Below are 22,796 nucleotides of genomic sequence, written 5' to 3' on the forward strand. Positions count from 1 at the left end.
CTTCAATGGACGAGTAGACGCACAATTACTGCTGACCACCTGTGTGTGGAACGGGCATTCAGGAGCAGCGTGGATGTTCAGTGAAGAAGTTATACACAAATAACAAAATACAGTATTTTCTGCATTATAAAGTGCACTGGATTAACGACCAGTGGATTGACTTGAACTGCTTTTGGATAACCATGACCTGGATGACTGAGAACCTACACAGACATCTGAGAACTCTTCTATGAATGGTCTCTTTTACAAATTTTTTTCATATATAAGGCACGTTGGATTATAAGAAATTGAGAAAATTAAAGGCTTTTAGGTGCACCTTATAGTGCGGAAAATACTGCAATAGTCGACAGATCAACACCAAAATATATTCAAAGATACCAACCTTCTTACCATGCCTCATTTCCCCTCAAGAACAAAACACCTTTATTTTGCAATGTTTATGAAAGCAATATATGATTTTATGGTTTTTAGATTTATGTTGAGCCACACAAAACTTTGTAGTTTTTTGCAGACAAACTAAAGAACGAACCCACACTGAGAAAATATGATCTCCTTGGTGTAGGAAACATTCTGTAGTTAATCTCTACAAGGTAAGGAAAGCTGCAGATGTAGTATAGTATATGTAATCAGGTGCTCCTCCACATCACATCTGGTCTCACTGCATGTCTGATCCGTTCCTGGAAATTCAGGGGTCGCCACAGCGAATCACTTGCCTCCGTCTAACCCTGTCTTCTGCATCCTCTTCTCTCACTCCAACTACCTTCATGTCCTCTTTCACTACACGGTGAAAGAGGACATAATGTGTTAAAATTAAAGCGTCATCCGCTTGTCATTACAATAATATCAGAGGCTCACAACGAAAATCATTGATTTCCATTGTTTAATGGTCACAGTTGAAGCACATGATATAAAAATCTATTTACAATGATTGCTTAAAATAAAAAAAACTAACAATACACACATACCCAACAGCTGCTACTACCCAAGCATGCTCCCCCAAAATAGAAATCATATATTAAAAAAAGCCACATTAAAATTAGAATGGGAGTAAAGTGCATGTAAGACAGACCTCCCTGTACAGACACAGGCACACTCCTAACATGTACAAAAGAGAAAACATCACTTAAAAAAAGAAAAAAAAACGTGTACACACCCACATGATAAAGTTGTGCTACACAGTCGCAGTCACATACCAACACAAACCAGCTTTAAAACATGTACAGCTCATAAAATATCAACTCACAATATAGACCTTTACACCCCAAAGAGAAAATGGCAGAAACCCCATGAATATACACTCTGCCTTCAGCTTCCAGTTTCCAAACCTACCCTTTTCTCCCACACAGTAACAAATACACAAAAAGTCTACTTTCGAGTGGCATCGACACAAGATGAGTTTACTTCGGTTTTTTGAGTAGTGACGTTGGAATTGTTTGACAGTTTGGGAATCCAGAGAAAGCAACGTTTATGCGTGTCAGGTTTGATTCAAAAATGACTGAGGTACTTTGTTGTCACAACAAACAAAAGACCCAGCAGGACTCTTCTCTCTGCATTTTGACTCAAATGAGGAGCTGAACAACTGTGCGGCTGTCCTACCTCCAGCTGTGGACACACCTTTCTTTGGGTGGACACACTGAGACGATGCGCTGCTGCTCACGTATTCAGTCTGTACAGCAGAAGTTGACTTTGACTGCTATCATTCAGTCCCATCATACACTGTGTTTCTGCCAGCTGAAGCCAGGTTGGTCTTTATGTCACCGTGTTGAACCAACTCTGCTGGTCAAGAAGTCGGTTTGACAGATGAACTGGTTTGGTAAGAGAAAAACTGAACAGAAGCTACATTCCAATGAGCATCAAGTCCTATTATTAAAACCAGACCATCAAGTAAACATCAGGTTGATGATGATGATGATACCAGCAACATCTGAAGGTTTGAAAAAGCTAATCATAATTTAATTTGGATGAGTGTTTGTGCAGCTTCTTGAACACGTTTTCACGACGTACCGTTTCTCCCAACATGCCCCAGTGTCATTTCAATTGACCAACACCTCCATGGCTTTGTCATTGTGAAACGATATCATGAAGCACAGGCTTCACAGGGGTCTTGGCAGATCTGCAGGGCTGGAGAATGTACAGCGGGTACTGAACTTATTCTTTAAGGCAAGATGTGTTTCTTTTTTTTTTTTTTTGAATAAATCTTTTCCATTCCTCACAAGGTATCTCTGTGTCTCAGACTCAATGTCTGTCAGTCACACACACACACACGCACACACACAGTGTGGACAGAGACTGAGGGTTACATGGTGTTGTACAGAGGACTAGCAGTTCTTTTCTTCAGCCGTCTCAGAGGATGAGTTCTGCCATATTGCTGCCTTGTTGTCTCAAGTGTTGGCCCAGGTAAACGCAGAGTGTCTTGGTCAGTTGTGTGGGGTCGTTGTCCTTGGCGACTCTGATTTGTGGGTGGAGAAAGCGAAGGTGGTGGTGGTGGAGGTGATGATGAGATTTGCGAGTCCTCAATGAGGCTCTCGGCACCAGTCCCATGAAGTTTGGGCTGCTGGTCTTCTGAAGACGGAGAGTTGTCCACCCGCTGCTTTTTAGACTCGTCGCTGACAATGTGGAAAGGAGATTCTGCTGAGGATGGAGTGACGGATGAGCGGCTTAAATCCCATTCGCTCAGGTCGTTGGCGAGCAGCTCCAGACAGCCCAGTTTGGCCAGAGATGCTGAGCGCTTCATTTGGGATGGAGGGGTCAGTCCCGCCTGCCGAATCCTGGCCTCCATCGCTCTGGCTCTCTGCTGGACACTGCTGTCTTGTTTCAGAGCGGTTCTGGCAGAGAGGTCGAAAACCTGATCCACACACCTGGTTTTGCGGGGGACCCCCATGCGTACCTGCTGCAGGAAGGCACCAAGTTCGCACAAAGTTTCCAATGTTTCCTTCATGATAAGGTCACCATGAGGCCCCTCTGTAAGGCAGTCCCAGTCGGTGCTCGACTCCATCTCTGTTACACCCTCCAAGCACAGGAAATTCACAGAAGCAAAGAGAGAATGTGCAGAGCGGTTAAAAGTAGAGGTAGAGAAACGTCCTGAATCAGCAGGATGGAACTTTTGTCCTTTTGTGCTTCTGTCATTATTTCCTTGTGCCTTCATCTCAGTTTGAACTGGTTTGATATTCCTATTATCATCCACCTCCTTGTCACTCACGCTGTTCACTACAGACACCTGCAAGCAAACCGATGCTTCTTGCGGATCGGAAACCTTTCCCAGATGGAGGCTGGGTGGATGCTGCAGAGAGCAGAGAGAGCTGCTGGAGAGGGAAGGCGGAGATGAGGAGGGCGACGGAGTTTCGTTCTTCTTTTTCATTCTTTCCTCCAGCTGCTGTGTGGCACGTCGCACGGACCCCCTCCTCCAGTCACTGCATAGACCAGCAGGAGCCAGCTCCTCTTCCTCCTCTTTAACATTCTTAGCTTCCACCCGTAATAAAACATCTCTAACGTCCACTTCCTGTCTGGACTTCCTAGATTCCTGCTCCTGGGGGCCCTGTGGCAGTGACTGGCTACGAGGTCGAAGACTAGAAGCGTCGGTGTGCACATGGACATTCATTTCCTGTAAAGATGAGAAATACTGTTAGCGATAATTCCGTTTCAGTGCCAAACAAATGTCAGTACATCCATGATGTTCTTCACTAGATGAGTTAGTCATTCAGACATGCAGCATGGTGTATTCGCCTTTATACCACTAGGTGGCAGCCTTTGACTCGGAAGCCTAAAGCTAAATTACTGTACCTCATAACTAAGTATAGTTCCACAAACTTACAAATATTTAAAAAGTTGAAGATGTTTTCATTTGAGACTTTTTTATAATCTCTGTTACCTTAAAAGTGGAGTTTTAATCACAAGGAAAAACATCTTTAAACTTATTTTCATTTTTTTTTAAAAAACCCCCAAACAAACTTATGTTCATCTAGACCATCTGTGCTAGATGAGTGCGTGTGATAGTTCTTCACTTTGCCACGAACAGAAGCCCTACCTTTCTTGTTTCCTCCACTATTCCCCCATCAGTGCAGACCTCCTGAGGCAGTGGTTGTTGTTGCTGTTGTTGTTCCTTGACGCATTCCTTCAGCTGGCAGTTTTTACCATCTTGACTCATTCCCTTGAACTTTTCCCTGGCATTGAAAAAGTTAATATGATCCACACTGTTGCAGAACACCTCATCTTGTGGAATGGCACTGGGGAAGCTGATAAAATTGCTAGCAGGGGGAGACTGGACCTCCAAACCATTCGAAGACAAGTCACCCATCTGTTGATCACAGTCTGTTTTCCTGACAGGCACTGCTGCAGACAGACTCCGGCCCCCAGCCTGTTGTGTGCTTGGTGTCGGTGTTGTTATGGGCTCAGGCTCCGGTGTTAGCCACGGTTTTATCTCAGGAAGAGAGCAGGACAATGACCGTGGTTTGATAGTTGGGGATGGTGATGGGGGGAGATGATGAAAGGACGGGGGTGGGTGGGGCTGGCCCAATAAAACACTCTGAGCAACAGCCACCATGTCTGTCTTTTGATGTTCAGGCACCAGAGTGGCGGCCCTTGGCAGAGATAGAGGAAGTGATGAGGGCTGCTCCTCAGAGTCACATAGGCCGTTGGACAGTGGGGAAGATAACTGGGACACAGGGGCAGCGGTGGGCTCAAGACAGGGGGAGTCCAACTGACTGATTTGAACAACAGCAGAGTGACAGGAGGCCTCTAGGCTTTGAGCTTCAGCGTCACCCGATAGCGCTGCCACCCCTCTGGAATACGAGGGGCTGACCTGATTGGACTGGGTGCCTGTATCTGGCTGGCTAGTGGAGTGTGTTGGCTTGCCAGTGCTCGCCGAAGTTCCCAGTGACTCCAGCAATTCCTTCACGGAGGGACACGGCATATTGCTGACCTGCTTATGGGGGTCAGAGTGGCCCAGACTGAGGGGATGAGTAGATTTAGAGAGTGGCTCGTGGTGTTCAGACAGATCGCTATCAGAGTGAGAACGCCACAGTTTGTTGTGCCTTTGCCGGCTGTAAGAGACAGAGACGGAGGGGTGGGAATAAACACGACACATCCAAACAAAAGATACTCTTTATGTTAAACGTATGCCTGTAAATTTTATTTTAAAATGATTCAATTGTTCATTTTTGTAGCAATCATCAGTCACAGTACTGATACGCTGATAAATCCATGTGTTTATATGGGTACCTGGCCAGCAGTATACCCTGGTACTCCTCCAACTGCCTCATAAAAGAGGGGTTGGGTTTGGTCACAGCCCGACGCTCCTTGACGTAATCAAAGGCTTTCTTTAAATCCCAGCCATATTCCTTCATGGCATAAGCGATCACTGTGGCTGCGGAGCGGCTAATACCCATTTTACAGTGCACCAGGCACTTGGATCCAGCTTTTCTGCAGGAGACATGAACAATCCAGCATGTCACTGTCAATAGGATTGCACCCATATATTCCTTTAGTTATGGAAGTATGATACAAAATCTACACTGACATAAAATCATTTGGAGTATCTTGTTATTTTCAGTATTTTGAGATTCAGAAGATCATGTGTTTCCTACATAGCTTGGGGAGTCAGGATGACTTCTAAAACTTATTATTCATTTTTTCTTTACAAAATAGGTTTTTGGCACCGCATTTCTATCCATCACCTTGAGCTCCCTCAAAAAGTGGCTCTCAGTGCTGCTGTAAAAACATTATTGTGGGTGTTCTGTCCTCTCCCCACAAATTCAAAATGCTAACTGTCTTGTTTGTCCAGTTTAATTTAAAAAATAGAGAACGGGCAAGCTGATGTGTTTGTGGGAAGAGGAAAACTGAGGAGAATTGCAAAGTTTAAGCATAAATGCTGATGTAGGTGGAGGATTAAATCAGATTAAATAATGAAACTACAAATAACGTGTAAAAAATAGGGCAATTAATGTATTCTAGATACTCTGAACAAATATGCATTGCAAGTAATTAACACAAACAATGAATTATTCAAGTTTTTGAGAGGGCAGATAAAACTCACTTGGCTCTAGATATGAACTTGTAGGTGTCATTCCAATACGCCAGAAGGTCGGTGGCCTCTTCATCGTAAACACGGATGTTGTGGTATTCAAACACACCAGGGAAGAAGTTATCGATCTCTCGCGTCACATTCAGGATGTACTGAACCCTGGATGAAAAATCAAAGAAAGATTAAAGATAACTCGAAATGATATTATCAGACTAAGCCTGTTAACACAAGCAAATTGCCACTTGAATATTTTTTATAGGAAAATACATAAAAAGTTAGTGCACTGTTACATAATGTCATTTTTATTGACTTGAGTACAGAGTGTTCTATGTAGTGGAGCTCCTTGTTTCTGTCCCTTTCCTTACCCACTGTTCTGCAACTCCTCCAAATTGGATGCATTCCACTCAGATCCCTGTAAGAAACAAAACCAATCATCCGACTAGTCCAGTGCCTTCAGCTGGGCGTTTCATAATGCTCAAATCCTGTGGGAAGGCATGTCTGACATACAACCTGTGCTTTGAAACAAACAAGAACGAAAAACCTTCAAATTAAGAGGGCTTACACAAGAACAAGGTTAACTAGTTTACCATGATTGGCTCCATATCAGATTTAATCTACGGCCAATTTCTGTTATGTAAGCACTAATTAATTCGCTTATGACATAACCTTTCTGGCGCTTCTTTGTCATGTAGCTTCAGAGGCCAAACGCAGCAGTGGTACTCCAGGGGGTTTCTGAGTTAACTTACCAGGAAGACATGATCAAAGATCTCCGTGGGACTGTCCATCTGACCCAGAATGACAATCATCTCATTGTCGATGAACTCCTTGAACTCTCGTAGGTTACACGTCATGTGCATTTCCAGCTCTGTTCTGATCTATGGCACACATCCAACCAGACAGCAAGCAGGCATGAAGATGTGTTTGTAAATCATTAAATCTATAACTAGAATGCAAGAAATGTCTCTTTGGAAGGAACCAAAGTTTGTAAATGTTAGCGACTGATGCTCCTGTCTGGAGCACCGAATGCATCCGTTTGAACTGACCTCTTTGCTGGTGACATTCTCGAGGTCTTTCTGCATCATGATCTCCTTCAAGCTGGTTTTGATCTGACGTTCTGTCAGTTCTCTCTCTGTGGGACTGCAGAAACACCGTGACATTAAAATTCAATGTAAGAACTGCCAATCAATGACCATATTATGTTTACTGCACACAACCAGTATACCATAATGAGTGGTTGTCTGGCCAAAGCAACGAAAATAGAAATATAGATTGATTTCCACAGTTAATCTTTCTTGACAGACGATGATCACAATCATTGTTTAACTGACAGAAGAAGAGAGAACACTTTCAGTGAAAAATGTATCTTGTGATCTGGATTCTTACATATCAGAGAACAGCACAGGAGAATCTGCACGGTGGAACTGCACGTCCTGCATGGCGTTCCACTCATTGATGCGTGCCTGGTCAGAGGAGACCCTGCTTTGATAGTAGCTGACCCAGGTGAGAAACAAGCTGCCTGGGTAGTAGTTGTGACAGCGAGCCACTTCACACGCTTTATGGAGCGACTGCAGAGCCGACCTGTCAGGGAGAGCAAGGAACAAGATTAAGCAACAGAAGATGAGAAAACCGCCCCCGAGACAATTCAGTTTAATTACATGAAGACCAAAATGCACAGTTGCAAACAATAATAGGACAAACACTCATTTCTACCAAACGAGATCATTAATGGAGGTTGACTCACCACATGGCCTGCACAGAAACGGGTTTGAATACGTGCACTCGGTTATCTGTTGACACACTGAAACCCCTGAGAACAAGAGAAGAAAAGCAACATTACAGGATGTGAGTAAAAGTAAAGCATATCATCTTAGTAGCCTGATGTTCAGTTTATTCTAAGAAAACTATAATATACAAGTTTCTCACCCATCGCCATCCAGATGTATTAATGTGTCACTCCATAGCGGCAAAACAAGCCCTACAGAGCAAGAGCTGGAAGGAAGACAAACACATCTCTGTGTCAATTCCTTTACCAAAAAAACAAGAAGGTAGATGTAGGGGTGTGTGCTGCTGCCGTACCTGTCTCTAGGGCTGAAATCCATCCCAAGCACAATGCTCTCCTCTGTGTCCTGACGACCGTTGGTTGAGACCACCACCATGTACCGGATGATTTGAGCGTGGACGCTTTCCAATCGAACCGCCTTGACCAATGAAAAACACAGATGAGGGCTACAAACAAAAAGATGGTTCACAATCTTCCTACTGACTTGTGTGTGTGTTAATGTGCTCCCACCAGTTTGATGTTGTCCTCTGGTCTGAGCAGAGTGAACATGGTTTGTAGATGCTGCTGAATGTCTCCTGACAAAATAATAATAACAACACCTGATCAGTGTACAGAAGGTCATCTTCATTCACATTACTGACGCAGTCAAGACGTTGGTCGTTTGTGGCAGACTGTTCAGCTCACCTGCATGTTTGCTGCGTAGCTGAGAGAAGCGAGAGGCAGAAGAAGTGGTGGAGCCATTTCCCCGAGGTAAGAAGAGAGCAGCTCCTTTAACTGTCAGGAAACTTTCACTGATGCTGAACAGATAGGAAAGACAGAAGAAGAGAGAAAAGAAAGGAACCAATAAAGTGGATGAAAACCAAACATTAAGAGTGCAATGTTACCTGCAATGGATTTACATTTCCTGTGTTAAATTATGACAAACAGATATCAGGATAATAAAAATGTCAAAACATTTCCAGTCTGAGCCGATTTAAATTTGAGTATTTTCTGCCTTTTTCATCTAACCTGATATGAATCTCTTCGCTTTTGCATCACTGGCAAAACAAGAAGGAATTTTAAGACATCCCAGAGGGCTGCATAAATCACTGATGGACCTTTTCTTTTTTATTCACAATCCCTATAAAAAGTTCAAATATCCCTTTCCTTAACCCATTTGTTGCTTTTATACGTGAAATCATTACTAATATGACTTTTTGACAAGAATTTGCAAAAAAAAAAGTCAAACTAAAAATAGATTTTTACACAAGTCAAAAAATTTAATTTTCACCTGTAGAAGTTGTATGGAGGAGTGGCAAAGAGAAACTCATTGTAATAATAGGAAGTTTCGGTTCAACTGGAGGTCGGGATTTTGATATAATGAGAAAAAACTTCAGCTTTTTGGTAATCAGTCAAGATGGTATGTTTAGGGAACACCAAACAAGGAATAAAATAACAAAACATCCAAGAGAGGTGGAGACTTTAATGAGCATTTTATTTTCAGTCCATGTATGATCTTCAACACTAATGTAGGTGTTGTTCTCTTTAAGTGTCTGCTGTTGTTGATGTTGTGTCTTATTCCCCGTCTGTATGAACCGGGGTCTTTTGTTCCTCAGCATGAAAACATCTGGTGAAAACAGAGTATGAAGGATCCCGTACAGTATGTGCTGTTTGTATAACTGAGTATACAAACAGCATAATGGAGATTAATTCTTGTGTTTCTTCAGAAAGCACACATGGCATCCTGTACAAACATCATATACGAACCAAAAACAGAGAGATTTACCTATTTATTAAAAACTTGCAACGGACAGCAGCTAGATCCAATAAAGGGCCGGCTTACCAGGACTGGACATGTTCATAAAATGATGATTTACAGAGGAAAGCTAGCTGTCCATCCAACTCACCATCAGCTCTCTCATTCACATGAATCTTTCCCAAACCAACAGTCCTGCCTGCTGTTTTCATCTTTGTACATTTAATTTTATTAAAGGCACATAACTGAGTAACTTCCTGGCAAGCAGCCACTCCCTCCAGCTAAGCTGCTTGGCACTATCTTAACAGAGTTATGTAACTGACTAAGAATGACCAATACTTTCAATTTTTGATATTGCTTGGATGTTTTTGAATCATAACTGATAAGGGAGTATTAATAATGCATTACATTTAGCTGACAAAAAAAATGAATGCCTCATTGTACTTTGGAACAATGAAGTTCAGATTCACCATTCTCTCCACTGACCATCAACTGTCCATATTTGTCACTTCATACTGGTGCAGGGACAAATATAGGCCAAGGACAAGGAAGGCTAATCAGAGACAGGAAGTCCTCCTATGTCCCTGTCTAGTGTGAGGACAAAGGAGAGGAAAGGAGGAAAAGACAGATAAACCTGGAACACCCAGATGTGATTTAAAGAGTGACAATCAGAGAATATATGGCTTTGGACCTGTGGTTTTAAACAATGTACTTAGGTCACAAAGGTTGGAGCAGAAACTCCTCACAAATGAAGAAGCCTCCCTAAGACAAAGGAATCAGAAGGGACAAGCATTGTGCACAAATGCTGAATAAAAACACTATACAGGAACCTATCTGCTGTGTATAAAGTAGAAACTAACAACAGTGCATTTAGGAATCTTTATTCTGCTTTACCCTACACTTCCTGAGGCAGACAACTTCTAGTCTTTCACCAAGTCTTCACATTAAAACGGACGTCCCACAGAAATGCTAAAAAAAAATGCAAACTATGTCTTGACCCGCTTTATCAAATCAATGTCATCCCCACTTTTGATTTACTCCAGAAACTCTGACAGATTTATCAGATCCTGTGATTCATGAGCCCCTCTCAGGTACACAGTGTGCCTTCCTACACATCTAGACTAGAAAAGGGAAAAAAAAGATGGGTGGAGTAGGACGCATATGAACAGAAGAAAACAGCATCTGGCTGAAAAATTAACTAGGAGCAAAGGGAGTGAAATGTCTTCCTGCAACCACAGACTGCTGCTGTCATATCCTTCCCATTCCAGGATCATGGGACACCACATGCATGTGTCATGCAAAAGAAACAAACATGGGAAGGAAGGCGAATGACAATCTGTACCGAGTCAAAACTCGCAGGCTTGTCTCACAAATTAGAGTGACATTACACCAAGATTATTCGAACGCAGCCAACATTAAACATCTTCAACCTGTTCCCCACCATGTGGGTACAGGGTCAAGCACACACACACACACACACACACACAACTTACAGCTGATAGATTTCCGCCTGACAAATCACGGAGTTCTCGGTGAAGTACGGTCTGATCGTCACCCCGCAGCAGACGCAGAAACAGTCGGTTGACGCGCTCCGTGGCGCGGTCACGACACCCGGTGGCATCGCGGTGCTCTGGAGGCAGGAGCCGCAGAAGAGAGCCGCTGGCGCGAAGAGGTCGAGGGATTGAAGCGGAGACAAGCTGCGGTGACGCAGGAAGCTCTGGCGTTAGTTCTCACGTTTGCGTTTGTCTTTTAAAGGACATGGTGGGCTTCAGCGCCGTGTGGTCATATTTAGAACATGTGCTGGAATCTGACCCCATCGCCTGCTCAGCGGTAGTGTTGCAGGAGTCTGCAGAGCGCTGCGGTAAAATCTGCAGCTGGGGGGGGGGAGGAGAGACGCGCCATCCAATCGGTGGGGGCAGCAGTCTGCCGGACGTATGAGGGGTTGTTAGTGCCACGGTGCTGGCAGCGTGTTGTCAAGAAAATAGGTCTCAGTAGCGGGGTTCAGTAGTTTACCCTATGAATGAATGATTGAATCTACTTTAAGGGTGAGATGAACCATCTGATCTACTCCAGTGATCAACATTCAATGTGTTTAGAAGCCGTGGCTCTCTGCATCCAGATCCATCCAAACATGTGACTGTTTCTTCAATTCCACATGCCTCGTCTTTCCATCCATTAAATGACCACAATGATCAAAATCCCCATCATCTACTCCTACTTCCACTGGCTTCTTGAAAGGGTTTTTCTGTCCAATTCGATTAGCAAGTTTCAGCCGCATCTTCTAGGTTCTTTGTAGTAGAAATGGTGAAAAGAGCCCTTCATCCCAATGTTGAGCCATGAGACTGGATGTAGTTCATGAAAACCCACCCCGTGTTTAAAGCTGCTAAAAGCCAAACAGACAAACCAAGCATTACCTCATCGGTAATAAAAAAAAAGAGCACCTCACTGCTTAAATCCACATGACATGATGACAAAATGACAGTATTTACCATGTTAGAAAAATTAAGCAAGATTGTTAGAGGAATGACTCAATAAGCTAGACAACTACTGAAACAACTTCTGAAGAGGTAGGATTGGCTTGAAGAACAAGCCATTAGATCTTAGTGGTGGTTGGGATCATCATCTGAATCCAGGATTATCTCAAAGCATTCTTTAATATGAACACGCAAGTCGCTCCTTGAGGTCGAGTGTTCTAAACATGACCGGTTTTTGGGTTCTCACATTTTTGTGCACTCTTTATGTCAGATCAGGGAGAGTATGTTGGTTACTTCCCCCAACACCCCCCCAACCCCCCCCCCCACACACACACACACACACAGGTGAAATGAAGATACCTAAGAAAACATTTCTAGTTAATATGACTTTGTTACACTGGATTCCAGTCAGTGAACTATCAGCTCCCTGACACATGGAGTTTCCAGACCAGTCAACAAGGGGGAAGCACAACTACGTCTCTACCTGGAAATGACTCTTCCTGTTGGCAGAATGTAAGTCAGCCAGCTGTGGACTTTAAAGTCTACACTGAGACAGAGTTCACGTTTGCATTCTGTCCTGTAATCTGTGATATTCTCCTGTCTGACAGATTCATACCTTGTATTTCTTTTTTTTTTTTTTGTTAGCTTCAGAAACTGGTTACTTGTCTTCCATGACAAAAAGTCTCCTGTTTGTGTTACTACCTCTACCCAAAGGAAACATCAGAGTGAGAGCCACTCAAGCATCACATGTGTGTCGTCTCAACCTAGCTGCTGGCAGGAGGATTAAGTTGTGTAACCAACTCTTCGTCTATAGCCTTTGGGGAGAAATTCTCACCAGAGACACTGCCACTTGACACCTCAATGCGCCACCATCTCCAGCAGCAACAACAACAACGGAAAAAGGATTGAGAAATCAAAAAAGAGAGAGGACTGACCCTCGGGGAAATTTGACCTCAGACTTGGTTACGCTGTTTGTTGTTGATGCCTTGTGACAAGATTGGTTTCAAACGCAGGGTAAATATGTGGACGCCACCTGACTGATAATTCACCAAACAGCATAAACAACAGCAATGCTGGCAGTATGGTTTGTGTACTATCACATGCATACACATAGATTGTCAATCTTCCAAAATTCCTCACCAACAACTAAATAAAAATAAAATAAAAATATAGCTGCAAACATATCTCCCATAAAGATAAATATTCATAGTGCCAAGAACTGTATTTCAAAAACAATGGATTAAAGTCATATCACAAACCCATCATCATCATCATCATCATCATCATCATCATCACCATCAGCATCTATCATCGAATATTGCCCCAACACAATTCCTCATGAAGTGACTCACTTCTTTCTACGGTGTTACAGGCCATGACCACCTCTCAGATCTTTATTATCAAGAAATAGATTATTTATTAGTCTGCTGGGTCAAAGGTGGTTTAAGATATCCAAATACAACAGTAATCAGGCCATCAAGGAGAAAAATTAAGGGACATTAACATAGACAGTAAACATCCAGAGTCCAGTATGGGCATTCTAGAAAATAACATTTAAGTTGACCACAAGGCTTTAATCACAGCTGTTTCATAAAGCAGTTCCTCAGTGAACACCTGTTTTATTTTCTTATCAAACACATAGTCTGTTCTCACACTGATCAGCCAAAAGTTCATTTTAACCATCCTCATTGTCTTTCTTTGATGGGCAATATTTGTCACGTCTTTTTTAAAACTACTGCAAGTCTAGTGTGTAACAATCTTGAGCCTCAATCCTACTGTAGATCTACTATAGTTAAGGTAGACCTAGTGGTCAGCAGACTCTCAGCAACCATATGTTTGTGAAGCTAAACATATCTCTCAAGTTCCACGTGCGGGTCTCTCATTTGACGGCTGACATTAACACCGTCCAATGACGAGCAGCAAGGGCCAGGACGTGGGTTTTTAATGCAGCCAGACACCAGACACTGTCGGTCTGATGTCTGACTACATACAGAGACACAGTCACCTTAGTGATCACAAAACCGTCTTTTCTACAGTGACTATGGATTTGAAGTTCACACACGTTAGCATCTGTACTTTGCACCAAAACATATCGAATTTGATTATTTATGCTTGAATCAATCAGCAGGACAACATGCAGAATCATAAAGGTGACATTTACTGAATTACACATATCACAGTGAGTCAGGCTAAAGCTCAGATATACTCTTCATTTGAAGAGTCATAATGAATTCTTCATCCTCTCAGACTCCTCTGAATCCCCTCCAGTGACATTTCTACTTTTTCTTATATTGCAGGCTTTAATCAGCAGCACTGCAGGAGGTCCTGCTTATGTAGAAGTTCTCCCTGTATCAGAGCTTCATTTAGGTTTGGATTAAAGTCACAGCCTATGTCAGAGACAAGCTGCAGCTGCTGACATCTCTAGAATGACAGACACAGACATCAGCAGTGAGGGAACACTCAGCTCCTCAGTGGAACTTCAGGTAACACACCTGAGATCACTGGACAGACAACACAACCTGAACTCAAGCACAGCCAACAAACCAACATCTTTCCTGTTCTAACCCCGTTTCATTGACCAATATGCTTCAGCTCTTTTACACAAAATGTTCACTGTTGAATCTTCATGATTGTGAAGACTAAAAACAAATCCATTCACTAGTTTGTTGGTAGAGCTATGATGTCTCACATGATATTTGGGTATAACCCACTAGAAAAGCAGTGAACTGTTACCCACATCAACAAGACTGCATAAGCAGCATGTCAAAGTTAACTAACCATAATCGACAAATTCAAAATATTCACAACTTTACATCTCATTATAACCCAGAATAATAGACAACAAAACTGGATATTTACCCTTTAGGACAGGCTTCTTTAAGAAATGGAATTGGCTCATCTGTCAAAATATTATATGATGATCCCCAATTTACTCAAGTTTAATTTGATTCTGATATTATGTCATTAGCAAAGGCTATGGCACAGCTACCTAATGCAATTAATGAATCACCTATTTTGAAAAGAAAATGATTCAAAATAAGTTAATATTTTGAAGGCAAATGTTCAAAATCATCTTGGTATTAATTTTAAGTCACCATTCCATAAAAAGCTCATGATACACATAGTTAGGTAGAAGAAAATACACTCAAATCTCTCAAAAACAGACTGTTTACATGAATGAAATCAATATTTAGCTAAGTGTGTGTGGCTATATTAATGTAAATAGTCACATAGTTCTTAAGACTTCAAAAAGAGAAACCAGAAACACCTTCACTTTGCTCAACACTGTGTAAATAACATCTGATATGTTACAAATACATGTGTAAACACACACAAACCCACACACACTGTTCCAGTAATATAGTTTTCACTACCCGCTACACAAACACAGAGAGCGTTCTCTGTTTTATGGTAAACAGCTCCAATGACCAGACAGAAACAGTGGCGTCCTGACTTCAGGACGGGATATGAAGATGGCTTTAGATCAACAGTGCAGCTCCCCTGACCCACATTCACAGAGCAACCCGACAGAGAGCCTAACGCCCTCTGGTGGACAGCCAGAAAACCACAAACACTATGAAACAGTGGACCTGTTTCATCTCGCTCCGTGAAATAGGCTAGGTTTACTCCTCTGACTCTGGGTTAAGTAACCGACCTTCGTAAAACCAGAAACCCTGGTTTTCCCTCATTTCAGGGTTAACAAACCCAGGTTTTCCACTAAACCTGCTTTGTGAAACGGACACACTGTTAATGAACAGGTGAACAAAGGACGTTCAGAGATTTACTGCAGCTGGCCCTGTGGCATTTTGACAAAATAAACACAGCTTTAGTGGAAGGAAATTGCTGATTGCTGGTTGACTGAAACCAGTTGTAAATGTGATTGAGCAGAACAGGATAAACCAGATTCCAAACTACAGTTCAACAACCATGACAACAAGGGACAGCTCAGGATTGTGTGGCCACAGAAACATGGTAACAACACAGCAAAAACTGTATCAGCGAAGGAGAAAGACCTCTGATCTACAGAGATTCAACCACTCAGATCCAGATTGCGTCCATTTTTTGGACCTCTTCATTGTTCATTGAGGTCAGGTCAAGAGAGGTCAGAGGTCATTAGGGAGCAACAGCAGATGCTCTTGTTGTCTCTTTAGCCACTCGGCCTGGAACTACACTTCCTCTAAAATGTCACTGTTATCTAGATTCCTGATTTGTGATTTGAAAACCCCCCCCACTGCATTTCATATTTGTCATGTAAGCAATACGATATCTCAACTTTGCCTCAAACAGAGCAACTGATGCTGACAGTGGCTTACCTCCTTGGCTGAGATCGGCGGTCATCCTCCCCACTACCAGACTCCTGAAGTGGTAAGAGAAAAATCACAATCAATAATGCATCTACAGTATATACAAGTATATTGGATGGTCAACGGGCTTGGAGATGAAAATATAAAATAATTTTGGTGTTTGTATTTTCTGTACTGTACGTTCACCGTACTGGAGTAAACGTTGAGAAGAAATCTGTGTCCGAGCAAAGACAGCACTAGAGACAAGGTCAAATCATTGAAATGTCTTTGCTATGGACATCCTAAGACGTCCTTCCAGAAAATAATTTATCTGGACTAAGTTTAAAAGATTGACTTTCTAGTCATCGTCTGTCATTGTAGCAGCACCTCGTGAAACAGATGGTTGGTTCTCTAAATGGTCGACCAATAGTTTGCAGACATCTTCTTTGCATTTGGATTGAATGAATCAATCGAGACAATTTTTATGTATATCTTTCACCTCCTTTAAGCACTAACAATGTCATCCTGTTTAAAATATGACCAGCTCACGTTCCATAATGTTTAACCACTGATTAAGTAAACATTAACTTATTTGGAGAAAGTTCAATGTTTGTTCAACATTTTTAAGTTGAAATGACATTTCTACCTAAAAATATCAATTACTAGTGAATCATTGGAAAAATGTAAAACAGTCTGTACTTGAGGCTGGATGGGAGATTTTACTGAATGCGAAGTTCTGACTAAAACAAAAAGAATGACATGTATTTCAATATTTGCGAGCGTGCAGAGACAATGAAAACAGTATTCAGCAGAGAGACGCAGTCGGAGGCAGGAAGGAGAGCCGAGGGAAGCTTTAACTCATTTTGCACACGCTCCAGGAAAATGACCTCAGTTGGTTTTCAAGGTGTGGCTGGTTAAAGAAAAACATATTCAAAACGCAAGCAAGCAGGGAGGTGTGAAAAAGAAAAAAGAAAATGTAAATCAGATCATTGTGGATTATGAGGCTTTGAAGGATTGGAGGCCAATGAACAAATGACAAGCTGAGCTACATAACCGACTGAGTTACATAAAAACAGATATTATGGAGTCAACACAATTGACTACCGCTCAAAAGTTTGGACGCGCCTTCCAATTTTATGATGTCTTTATTTTCATGACTACTTTGTAGATTCACACCGAAGACATCAAAACTATCAATGAACACATATGCGATTATGTAGAAAACAAATGTGACTGGCAGTGCATGTTAGGTATAAACAGCTGGAACTAATGTCTCAATATACTTTTTAACCAAAAAATAATCAAAAAGAAAGCATTCAGTAATTTGCTCTGCAGACTGCAGAACACTGGAAGTTCTATTGATGTCTCTGCTAGACAGTAAAATTTGAACAGCTCTGCTTCATTAAATTCTAATACCCATCATGGTGAATCACAAATGTAACAAGGAAGTAATTTTCAAACACACAACACCTTTTTCCACTGCAAATGTGTTCTACTCTGTGACATGTGACTCGTCTTCTGTCAAAACTGGAAAACCCATTGAGATTTTGCATGTATGAAAATGTCCAAAGATTTTTTTCCAAGCTTATGGAAATGTGTTGCCAGAGTGGGCAGGGTGGGCAGGCATCTGCAAGACTGGAGGCAAGTTTGTGCTGCCCCGAGAGCTACAAGTTACAGCATATAGAGTCACAAAAACAAAAGTACAAGCCCTAAAGGTAGCTGATGTGTAATTAGGTAAAGAAAAGCAGGCAGGGGTGGTGAAGAATGCAATTTTGCAGAAATGTGCTTTTAAGTTGCAGGTGACACAAACAGCTCCAACACATGACACAGAGACTGGTCCAGTTTACGGTAGCTCACTGTCATGTGCTGTTCAGGAGGGCTGTTGCGTAAAGCATCTCATGATATGCCTGTTGGACATTTACCAAACCATACACTGAACTGATACAGCCTCACTGGTTTGTTCGTTCTTCATAATGACAGGCGCACACGCCACTTTACCATAAATGTTAAACATAGGAATATAAGCATAGAAGGTAACTCTTGAATAGTAATGTTCATTGTTGGCCATTTTAAACAAAAGTATTGTATATTTTACTCTTAATTTTTCATTATGAGTCATTCCAGGTGACAGCCACCGTAAAATACCTCAGACGTGTGCTTATATAGTAGTGATGTTGTTATGTCTATTCATAGAACTTGTTTTGCTCTGAGAATGCTCAGGGTGGAAAGGACAGGTTACTTTCCGAGTACAAGAAAGACTTTGTTATGACTGACAATCTTGGTTTTAAAAATGTTTCATGTAGTTTGTGATTAAACCACAGTTATTTTTTTAACAACAAATAAAAAATACAACTTGATCCAACTCTACAACATTAAATTAGCCTCCATTTAGCTGCATGTTTTGGAAATGACAAGTTGATTGTGCTTTCAAAATATAGTAATCCAAATGATCCATTCAATAGCCCAAACCTTTTAGGTGTACAATTTGAACTGCATTACCACTTATAAAAAACCTTTTATTTCTCAGTTAATTAAGTTGGGGGTCAGTCTATTACAAGCAAATGTAGAGCGATACGTTCACTGTACAGTCTGTACACTGTACAAACACTGACCACATGTTTAAGTCATTCATTCACAGATGGAATGGGTTTTGTCCAAGACCGGAAATAAACAGTTTGTTTGATTTCCTAAATATAACTGTGATTATTAAACTTTGGCCTTGACCTAGAATCCATATACACTGTATGACTTTGTCTAGACTGATTGTGTAGCAATAAAATTGGATAATAACACTGATATAGAGTACATGTTCTAAATCTCACACCTTTTGAAATGGACAGTGTAATCTGCCATAACGTTACATACATTAATGCAGCCACGCAATATCAAATCACTGGAAAACAATGTCTGTCACTTGACAAAAAAAAGCGTGACTGAGCATGAACCGGTCACAGATCATTTAAAGTGTGTAAAACATCGTACAATGTATAGAACATTGTAGGGAAGGCTTTTAGTTTGAAAATAGCATAATCCCTCCAAATTATCCGATAGCTGCATTGACCACCAAGAACAACTATTCTCATTTTACAGGTTGAGGGCTAAAATTAATGTTCAGCTGTGTTTCAGTGAGACAAAGAGATTTTAACCCTAACCCTAACTGACCCCAAGGTTGTATATATCAACTATGACTTCAATGTAATGATCAATGAAGGGATCCATATACCTGCTTACCTTTGGAGTATTCGTGACAGGTGCTTTCCAATAATTTAGTTGTTCCTCATATACTACATACAGTATACATACAAATATGTGAATATTTCCAAAATTCAGAATTCCGACTATATTTCTATTCATTTTTAAATTAATGAAGTTAAAGGGGCAACATTAAATACATTGTTTTTGTGCTGTTTATCTCTCTTAATCTAAAATGTGAAGTGATCATATTCTTAGTTTTATTCATATGTTACACAACATTCCAGCTTTTGATCGAATTACTCTGTGCGTCTTTATTCACCAGATGAACAGAAACGATGGATACAGAAAAACACACTTGCTCCTCTGTCCTCCATGGCATCATTCTTTCCTCGACACACACACACACACACACACACACACACACACACACACACACACACACACACACACACACACACACACACAAGAAATAAGAAGCAGTTCGGTAAAGAAACATGCATACAGGCCTGTGAAATAGTCAGGAATACAAACAGAGTCACACAAGTCTACAAACATGTTCATAGATCAAGAAAACGCGGAGCGGCTGTGTCAGAGTAAACACCCGCATGGAGTTTATAACGAGCGGAAGTGCAACCATTTCTTGACATATCCAACTTCAATAAATATTAGATAATTAGCTTTAGGACTGACGATCAGGAAAGGCTACACACTTCTCCACACTATCAATGAACGACCGGGTTTCTTTCATTATTATTTTTTATTTATTTATTTTTTTGTCAGACAGCGTGCGATCTAACAGATGAACATTAGAATAAGCGGAAATGTTGTAAGACCCGTGTCAAGTGTAAAGTACGACACAAACAAGAAAGGTATTTCCTTGACAAACTATCATTACTAACTCGGAATCATCTATGAAGCCATTCGGCGTTAACAACGTGTTTAACTTATCGGTAAGTGAAACGCTGGAACTCAAGCTGGAAATGATGGTAGCTCTGTACCGCGCATGCGCAGTAGTATAAAGGCAAGGCACTTTATGACAGTCAGCAGCCAACAAAAAACAGCGGAAACGAAGCCTGAACGGTCCTTCGTTAGCCAGCAGACGAGGGTTTGACGGTGGTGACAGCCATAACGGGACAGGTTTCAAAAACGACATGTCTTACCGAAACGCAGGGGCTGGAGCTGGTGCTCGGGGTCGGTGAACGCTGGACGGTAACTAGGGCCATTCAGCGAGCGAGCAGCGGGCATCGGAGAGGAAGCGACAGCGGCGAGACGAACATAATTGTTTCGGGAGGGGGAATATCCAGCCGGACCCGGCTCGTTTTTCCTCTTCTCTCGCTTTCTCCTGCTCCCTGTGTTCGTTGACTATTTGCCTACTCCCCGCCCGGCTGTTTCCTCTGTCAGTGCTGTCTGCGCATGCGCAACGATCCCGAGTTTTGTCAATGCCGATTAACCGTGTGAGCACCGGAAGTAGGATAAACAAAGCAGGAGAGAGCAGCTGCCGCTCGACACCGGCGCTACTTTTAAAAATACGGTCTGGAGTAGAATACGAATATTAGATGTTGGACAACAGCGTGCACATATGCCACTGGTATTCCTTGCTTTTAAAATATTCAAGTCAAGAACGTTTGGACATGTCATGTTATTTGCTTATTATCTTAGTCCGATCTTACTTTCATTGAAGATTATTGAGGAACATTATGCATGCGTAATTTCTAATTAGACTAGCTACCTTGCTCACACTGTGTTGCTTTCAAACATGCAATTCTTTCATTATAAAATATACAGTATAGCAGCTTCAAATTGTTTCCCCAAGTAAAAGAAGCTGATTTCATTGTACATATATACAGTACGTGTATGCTGCAGGTTCACAGAGTTATGTAACACAATTCTTTTTTTTAAAAAATGCATCAGAAGTCTTAATATTTTGACTTTCAGTCATATCTCTCAACCATCAGTCTCTGGTCTTTCAAAAGACACATCCTTTGTTTATAATTCATGCTTGACAGGAATGAGTTTAAAAAAACAAACTAAAATAATCCTGTTGACATAAAGTTGTTGGTTTTTTTTCACAATTTAAAAATACAGAAAAGGCATTATACGTCTGATTAAAGTACTCTTCGTGTGTAAAATCTGCTTTGTTTTAATTTAATGTCTTAATTACACTTTATTTTGCTTAAAAGATAATTTATTCCATAAATTACACATGTTTATAGAGCTATCAACATGATTTAAACATTTTTAGACCAGCAACAAGACTGATTTTAATTTGTCCCCATTGACACCTAGAGATATCACAAAAGCAAATTATCAAATTTATATGAAGACCAAATTTTAATTCCTTTTATTCTTTAATGAAGTATACTTTGATTAATTAGATTATTTTATTAAATGATAGCATAATACAAATAATCTGATGTTTTGCTATATTTTTTTTCTAAACCAGTGGCACTCCATTTAGAATTTTAAGAAAAGAAAGCATGTCTGTCTTTTTAAAGGATGGAAACTACATGTTTGGAGTTCTTCTGTTAGCAAATGTTTCAATGATGTGGCTGGAGCACTGACCAAGGGTAAATGTCAGGTGATATTTAAAGACTCCTGGAAACTGGGCTTCTTGTCTGAACCTGCACTGCTACACTGTTATCTTCACTGCCTTGAGGGCATAGATCATTAAACGTTGTGAGTGCAACCTAAAACGAACACTCAAAGGTGAACTGTGTGTCAGCTGTAGGTATGCACTGAGGCACAAACCCAACATTAACACAATAATTACAGTTGTGTACAACATAATGATCAGACAGAATTTCAAGAACTACAAATGTTGGTGACTATCCAGATATCTTGTGCGGGGCAAATATTCAAGACAATAGTCAATGTCATTCACTGAACTGTAATATTGCCATTGCCATTTATTTCTACATTAATAAAGACGCGACATGCATACTGGATATATATATATATATATATATATATATATATATATATATATATATATATATATATATATATATATATATATATATATATATATATATATATATATATATATATATAAAGTTGCCAGATCTGCCAGATCTGCCAACTTTTGGACCTCTGCCTAAACACCACCTATTTCCAGTACAGAGGGACCTTCTATAGGCAGAAACACGGATGTGCCATGGGCTCGCCGGTGTCTCCTATCGTAGCCAATTTGTACATGGAAGAGGTGGAACACAAGACCCTTACCCTTACCAGTGAGGATGGAAGAGAGCCAGCGTAATGGTATAGTGATCCCGCATGTGTCTGGAGTGTCAGAAAAAAGCTGAGGAGGATA

At 41.1% G+C, this 22,796-nt stretch overlaps 1 protein-coding gene across 2 annotated transcripts; it reads right to left on the reverse strand.

Moving 5' to 3' along the window:
* Nucleotides 1-862: 862 nt before the first annotated feature.
* On the reverse strand, nucleotides 863-21,468 carry ssh2b (slingshot protein phosphatase 2b). 2 transcript variants are annotated; one of them, XM_068330990.1, is made up of 15 exons: nucleotides 20,647-21,468; nucleotides 16,322-16,365; nucleotides 8,484-8,596; nucleotides 8,310-8,374; nucleotides 8,096-8,217; nucleotides 7,943-8,008; nucleotides 7,761-7,826; nucleotides 7,403-7,597; nucleotides 7,063-7,156; nucleotides 6,766-6,894; nucleotides 6,385-6,431; nucleotides 6,032-6,178; nucleotides 5,218-5,418; nucleotides 4,025-5,039; nucleotides 863-3,601 (listed from the first exon to the last, which is right to left on the reverse strand). In XM_068330990.1, exons 1-15 carry the CDS (start codon nucleotides 20,707-20,709, stop codon nucleotides 2,297-2,299), a joined length of 3,672 nt encoding a protein of 1,223 aa, XP_068187091.1. In that variant the 5' UTR covers nucleotides 20,710-21,468; the 3' UTR covers nucleotides 863-2,296. The 2 variants fall into 2 exon arrangements, with proteins under 2 accessions (XP_068187091.1, XP_068187089.1); XM_068330988.1 differs by lacking the exons at nucleotides 16,322-16,365; nucleotides 20,647-21,468 and adding an exon at nucleotides 11,028-11,869.
* Nucleotides 21,469-22,796: the final 1,328 nt, after the last annotated feature.

This window comes from Antennarius striatus, chromosome 13 (assembly GCF_040054535.1).
Source record: "Antennarius striatus isolate MH-2024 chromosome 13, ASM4005453v1, whole genome shotgun sequence".
In the NCBI taxonomy this organism is placed as follows: Eukaryota; Metazoa; Chordata; class Actinopteri; order Lophiiformes; family Antennariidae; genus Antennarius; species Antennarius striatus.

What these genes read in the sequence shown, in the direction of transcription:
- ssh2b (XM_068330988.1), bottom strand. Translation starts at nt 11,155, where the DNA reads ATGCCACCGGGTGTCGTGACCGCGCCACGGAGCGCGTCAACCGACTGT. An exon ending in CAGGCGGAAATCTATCAGCT is followed by an intron (nt 8,597 to 11,027) that starts GTAAGTTGTGTG and finishes CTATCTGTTCAG; the next exon opens with CATCAGTGAAAGTTTCCTGA. An exon ending in AAGTTCATATCTAGAGCCAA is followed by an intron (nt 5,419 to 6,031) that starts GTGAGTTTTATC and finishes TGTCTCCTGCAG; the next exon opens with AAAAGCTGGATCCAAGTGCC.